The 6,968-nt window shown below is 51.7% G+C and overlaps 1 protein-coding gene across 1 annotated transcript; it reads left to right on the top strand.

Moving 5' to 3' along the window:
• The first annotated feature begins 486 nt into the window (after positions 1-486).
• On the top strand, positions 487-1,784 carry LOC123134316 (zinc finger protein ZAT1). The gene has a single exon (XM_044553586.1). It carries the CDS (start codon positions 599-601, stop codon positions 1,541-1,543), a length of 945 nt encoding a protein of 314 aa, XP_044409521.1. The 5' UTR covers positions 487-598; the 3' UTR covers positions 1,544-1,784.
• The last annotated feature ends 5,184 nt before the right edge of the window (positions 1,785-6,968 follow it).

Raw genomic sequence — 6,968 nt, 5'->3', positions numbered from 1 at the left:
CAGATCGAATAATGTGTGTAACAAGTCACGCTCACTCCTAAAAGACATGGTGTGATGAGTGTGTGGGTGTTGTGAGGGAGGGGGGGAGGGGGTGTGTAAAGGATGCTACTAATCGTCGTTTGTGGTTGCGTGTGAATGGTTGATACTTGCATTCGACCGTCCACTGCCCTCTCATCAAAACAAAAAAAGTTGCTCGTTATACCGTGTTAACTTATTACTTTATACCTTGCAGATTACATAATTTTATTTATATAACATAAAAAAACTGGCATACGTATATCCCACAAAAATAGAAAGCGATTTGCACACAAGTAGTTAAGGCTGGAAAATATCAAGCAGCACATCTGTGATTTGATATGCTCCGCCAGAGCCAGGAAGCATAAAAAAGCCCCCAGGCCAGCAATGGAAAGTGTCAACGCGAAATTAAAATGAAAACGTAGAAAAAGGAAATTAAGAATGGAAAAATAAATAGGAAGGAGAAGCTTGGCTGTTCCGCTATATTCTAACTTCCCCCGCAGCTTCTCTCGTTTGCTCCCGTCCTCTCTCCTCGCCATTCTAGCTCCTGCCACGCTTTCCCCGAGCTCCCCAAGCTCTCGCCATGGCAAAGAACACATGCAAGCTCTGCTTCCGCCGCTTCGCTAGCCCCCGCGCCCTGGCAGGCCACATGCGCTCCCACTCCGTCCGCAACCTGGCCGCGAAGCAGCAGATCTCATCGGCGTCCTCCGCGTCCACCTCGTTCACCGCCGCCGCCGATGACGACGTCAGCTTCAAGAAGCCCCTTCCAATCTACGCGCTCCGGGAGAATCCCAAGCGCAGCCTGCGTGTCACCGATGTCGCCTTCTCGGATCGCGAGAGTGAGGCCGAGTCCACCCCGCCGCACCCCAAGCGCGCGCACGCCGCCGCTGCAGGGGCCGAGACCGAGCCGCTGAGCTCGGTGTCTGACGCTGCCACGCCGGAGGAGGACGTGGCGCTGTCCCTCATGATGCTCTCCCGCGACTCCTGGCCATCGATGGGGCGCGGCGACGGCGACGGCGACTACTCGGACGACGGGAGCGACGGCGGTTACACGCTCCCCGCTCCCGATCCGGCGCCGGTGGAGAAGCGTACACGGTTCCAGTGCAGCGCGTGCAAGAAGGTATTCCGTTCCTACCAGGCTCTTGGCGGCCACCGCGCCAGCCACGTGCGTGGCGGCAGGGGCGGCTGTTGCGCGCCTCCCGTCGCTCCCCCTCCTCCTCCTCCGCAGCCGCTGGCACCGCTGCCATTGATGGAACGCGAGGGGGACGAGGACATAGACGGGAAGGGGTCGCCACGGGAGTGCCCCTACTGCTACCGCGTGTTCGCCTCCGGGCAAGCTCTTGGTGGGCACAAGAGGTCCCATGTTTGCTCCGCCGCCGCCTCTGCAGCACAGGCGCATGCAGCCGCCGCTCCGCCGGACCCGATCAAAGCCTTTGGCATGATCGATCTGAACATCGCGCTGCCGTTCGAGGATGTGGAGCTCTCTGCCGTGTCAGATCCCCGTTTCTCCTCCAATCCAGGTTCTTGAAGCAAGCATTCCGGCTAATCCCAATGGAGGAGGTGATCTGAGGTGAGATAAATCCATCCAAGAAACCAAAAGGTAAAAAAAGAGGAAGAGAGAGAGAGATAAGAACCATCTTTGGTAGTTGTCGATGGCAGTCAATTTGCTCGTACAATTCGATTCCGTTGATCTGTTTTTACAGAATTCTAAACTGTTGATGTTGGTTTTGTTGCTGTTCGTTTAAAAGCTATGGAATTGGTGTAGATAAGCTGTGGTTTGTTATTGATCCGACGATCTGAATCTAGCTATAGCATCAGAATTGGGGTTTAAAAGGAACGTTTTTTCAGCTGAACCATCTCTTCCCCATGTTTGCATAGCCCAGAGCACACACATTATACTGAGACCAAGTAGTTGAGAAGCAGTGCTAGAGACCAAAGCACGCACAAAAGCATGGCAGTGGAGTAGAGTAGAGTAGACGAGTTAAGCTTTTGCCTAGTGTCCAAAGTCACAATGGCAAGCAATGTGCTTTGCTCTGTGTCTGTGTTGTGTTGCCTCCTTTCTTTCGCTCCTTGAGTTGCTGCTGCCATATGAACAGCAGCTGCTCGTACCCTTGTGTTCCTGTTTGTTCCCCACCACTATTTCTTTCATTAACCACCCATGCCTCTCTGCGCGTGGGCCCCAGCCACATACTCTGCGTACGGTACTAGGTTGCAGAATTGCAGAGGTCATGGCCACTGAAATCAATCGTATACGGATGATAACAGCCAGCCAACCAGCTAGCCATTCTTTGTTTATGGAGAAACGGCAGTCGTTTTTGTAGGGCTCGGGCTCCACGTTTGGAGGCAGGCGGTTAGCATCTCGCCCCCACCGGTGGCGTCCACGTGTCGCCCCGCCCCAGTCGGAGGTTGGTGTGTGGTGGTGGTGGTGCTTCGAGTCCGGCCGGTCATTCAGGCCCCCCGCTGATTCCGGGGGAAGGAATTAACACGGAATTAATCGCGCGGTTTAATGTGCGCGTAGCATTTTGACTCCTCCCCTGGCCTGCCTTTCCCGTCCCGTATCTGGGAGAAGCCGGTGGGCGCGGAGCCCGAAGCGGATCTTGGCGACGAAATGGCTGGTGCACACGAGGGCGCGGGGGCGATCAGGCTGACCCGTGGGGCCCGCACCGCGCCAGTCGTACTGTAGGTCGTACCCCGTGCGGGACAGGGCGAGCGGGGCCGGGATAAAGCGCAGCGGGGAGGGGCCGGTGGGGCTTACGTGGTAGCCGCTGCCTTGGCCGTCCGATCAAGGCTGGACGCCTGCCGATCGGTCGTGCCTGGTAGCGCCTGTCTGCTTGCTTGGGGCTTTTAGATCACGTCCGTGTCAGGCCATCCATCATCACCGTGTTGCTCGCTTCTCCTGCTAGCCTAGCTTGCCTAATCCCCGTACTGATACAGCACACCCTGATTCGATCCCACATTAATAGCACGAAATCATGAGCTTCCAGCACGTACTTACTTTGGGCGTTTCTGACGTGTGCAGCTGCTTAATTACTACTATTGCATTTTGCAGTATGGTTAATGGGTAGTAGAACGACGGTGCATTGGATGCTGAAAGGTGTGTGCTCTCGTTCTGTTGGCGTGAAGGTGTATCGTATCGCTTTAGGCGAAATCTTTTTTCCTTTAGCGTGCGTGGAAGCAGATGCATATATGCCTGCACCGCGGTGCACGCCATATATGTACCACTAGCAGTTTGCTGTCCCATTCCTGCCTCCTGGTGGACGCCTGGAAATTCTTCTTCCTCCGGACTAGTATATGGCGACACTGAAAGTGAACTGCTAGCTCTTGAGTAGCTACCGGTCGAGCTTAGGTAGCTCGATCGAGCTAGCCAGCAACCAACTTAGTACCAACCTTACCTCTGCTTGCTCTTTTTCCTGCATCCCAAACAAATGTAGGTACTGAGCAAGCTCCACGCATGCACGACTCATGATTCTGTGGCTTGGTTCAGTAAAGTTGGTCACACGAGTCGCATGGACCGGGGGCCGATGGGTGGATTGATCGACCCAGCGCGTGCATGCTGGTTAGCTTATAGGAGTGGCATAGCCAGCCAACTGGATGGATGCTCGTGCCATCCATCCATGCATGCCTATCACGTTAAGCATCAACTGGGCTACTGGAGTAGTAATATCAGCTTTCTACTGACTATTGTTTGCCCCGGCCTCAAGGTGGGAGATGGGTGACTCTGGGCGTGCATGTATGCATGCATGCTTGGTTGATCAGTTGGCACTTGACAGCAGATCGCCCCGACGTGCGTGTGGCCATTAAAATGTGGTGCGGTTGAATTCCTCTCGATCGTCCGTATGAAGATGGATCGTGCAGTCGTTCGCTGCTGGCTCACATGCATGGTTGGTGGCCTGGGCTGGGGTCACGAACAAGCAAGCCGTGAAGGCGAATGGGAGGCGCACTGTACCTTGTCACGCTTTACGCTGTGCTGTGCTGTGCCTCGCTCGCCACTGGAAACGGCACGGCACCGCACGCACGCCGCGCGCGCGGGGCAGATCCACAAGCAAGCAAGCAAGCAGGCACCGGTAGCTCGCTAGCTCGCCACACACATGCTCCTCGCTCTTCACTTTCCCGTACGTCCTAATCTCCTACCTAATTTTACTGCTAGGAGACGGGCAGTATGTGCATGCCCAAAGTAGAAGAAAATACTCCTTTGAAGTTGCTGATTAAGCTTCGGATCTGAGCTCGGCCGTGTGTGTTCCAATGGCCACGTGATGGCGACCTTGGCGTTGCAAGGTGCAGATCCTGACGAGGAACCAACATTGCGTTGCTGGATTGTTGACGAGTCGGCTATCTTGCAGTCCGGGGAGATTTTGTGCAATTGCGTTCTCTAAAAAACACATCTCCCGTGGAGTCACTCGTGGGGTCTAGTCTAGAAAGAAAATGGACAAACTTGGCTTGTAATTAGCACATCGTTATTATCATCCATACACACCTCGAATCTGGTAGCTAGGACCAAACCAGTAACGAGCATGGATGCAAGTATGGCTAAGCTGCAGCGTTTAAAAAAAGTCTCTTTGGTTAACGACTCATAAGTTACGTGCTCATTTCCATATGTGTAGACGTGTAGTATTTCATCCTCAAGTGTGCTACTATACTCACATATTGCCTGCTGCATACACATGTAATGCAGTATCCGTCTTTTTTTTTCAGTTCTTGTTTATTTTTTTGAAACTTTAAAAGAAATAAGAAAAAAAAGATGAAAAAAAAATTGAAACTCAGTTTTTGTTTATTGAAGCCAGCAGGAAATGTAGTAGTGGCTATATTGAGGATAGTAAAATGTGCACGCATGTCAGGCTTTCGTCTCTCTGTAGGCTGTAGCATGCACTTGGAAGATGCTGGCCCACGAATAAGTACCTCACCAAGTTTGCGCGGGCGCTACGACTTAGATGGCTATGGTACGAATGGAAGGACCCAACTAAGATGTGGGTTGGCCTTGACAACCCTTGCAACAAGATGGACCGGGCTCTCTTCTACGCGTCTTCGCACATCATCATTGGCAATGGGGCCCGTGCACCTTTCTGGGATTCACCTTGGATCAATGGGGTGGCGCCCTTGGACTTGGCACCGCTCATTTTTGATATCTCCTCGAGAAAAAAGTGGAAGGTCCAGAGGCCATGCATGGCTTGAAAAAATTAGGTTACCCATGGACTGGACAATGGAGCACATTACACAAATTGTGACTCTTTGGGCTCGCTCTCGGTATATTCACCTTGTGGACGGAATCCAAGATGACATTATATGGAAGCATACGACAAGTGGTCACTACTCCGCGACCCCGGCATACAAGGCTCAATTTCTTGGCGCCACGCGATCACCCATGGGCAAGACGATCTGGAAGGTCTGGGCGCACCCAAAAGTCAAAATTTTTGCATGGCTTGCAACTCAAAACCGACTTTGGAGGGCGGATAGGCTCCAGAAGCGAGCTTGGCCAAATTGCGGTTTATGTCCTCTTTGCAAGCAGACTAATGAAATGGTGGATCACCTCTTCTTCAAGTGTCGTTTCACTAGGAGACTTTGGGGCATGATCAAGGATTGGCTTGGGCTAGACTTCTCGCTGAAATGACGAGCGCTCCATCAAGGATTGGTGGATCAACATGTCCGAAAAAAACGTGGCAAATCGGAAGGCAATGGCAACCCTCACCATGCCGTCTTACTGGACTATTTGGTGTGAGCGAAATGCTAGGGTGTTCCGACAGAAATCGACGCTACCATCCATCATCTTTGGTAACATCAAGAATGAGGCTAGGCTTTGGATCGCCGCCGGCGCGAAACACTTGGGAAACATCATATGCCGCAAGAGTAGAATCTATGTATCTTATCTTGCTTTTCTGTTGTAAAAGCAACTCTAAACTTCTTCTTAATTAATGGATGAGGTAAATCTTTTGCCTCCGTTTTGAAAAAAAAATTAAGTACTGCTAACATAACTGAAGGACGGTAGTGCTCCTAGTATAACTGCACCTTGGCTCAAACGGAAGGTTAGTCCCAAACTGGAACAGATACAGGTCAGTGCTGCTAGCCAGCAGGAGTGCAGGAACACAGCAAACACGGTAGCGGCAGGAAGCATCTTGGATCTCAGAGTTATAAGAAGATAGGCGTTGGCGTGGGAAAACTGGAAGTATTCTGTCCAAATTAGACACGGCCCTTGCTTGTCCATTAGCCAGCGGTGGCGCCTCGCTTCTGCGTCAATGATATCTTGCACGGGCGAACTAGCTAGCTATGGACTCCCGGTGAGCGCCGGGCAGCTTCGTACGCGACAAGCTGATGCATGTGCCGGCATCATCTAGCTACAGCTTATGGCTGCATGCTTTGCGGTTGCTACAGAGCAACCAAGCAAGTAAATCAAGATGCATGGCTGCGAGTTTCAGTACTACAAGGTGCATTGGCATCTTCGATTGGCACGAGTACCAGGGCATTGCTCCAGGACTGTGATTATTTCTTCGGGGATTGTTGATTTCGGACCGGCCTAAAAGCTGCGATGTGGAATGGTTTGAAGCAGAACTGCAGAACAGCAGAAGTATCATGCATGGAGTAACTGGCGAGATATATACCTTGTTTTGCCTTCGCGCTGCTGGTAATGCTGCAAATAAGACTAGGACATGGGCAGGATCGACACTTATAGTACCAGTACAACGCCGGTGCGTTGTCACGGGCTACAATACATATAAATGAATCAAATAAATAATTAAGATCGTCTTCAAGATCGAAACTCATTTCATCCTCGTACATTCGAACGCGTTTGAACATCAAACGGCGCCCAACAGGCTCTCCAAAATTCAACCGTCTAACAGTCTGGTCTCCCTCAAATCCAGATATGTGTGGAGAAGAAATGTGGTTGTCTGGACTATCCATTGTTATCTCCAACACGCAGGCCCAACATTAAAAAAAAAACTACGACACAACCTTCAATTTTC

The sequence above is a fragment of the Triticum aestivum genome, chromosome 6B (assembly GCF_018294505.1).
Source record: "Triticum aestivum cultivar Chinese Spring chromosome 6B, IWGSC CS RefSeq v2.1, whole genome shotgun sequence".
Lineage (NCBI taxonomy): Eukaryota > Viridiplantae > Streptophyta > Magnoliopsida > Poales > Poaceae > Triticum > Triticum aestivum.
Note: the sequence above shows the minus strand (reverse complement) of the source record. Positions and strands in the feature narration are given on the sequence as shown.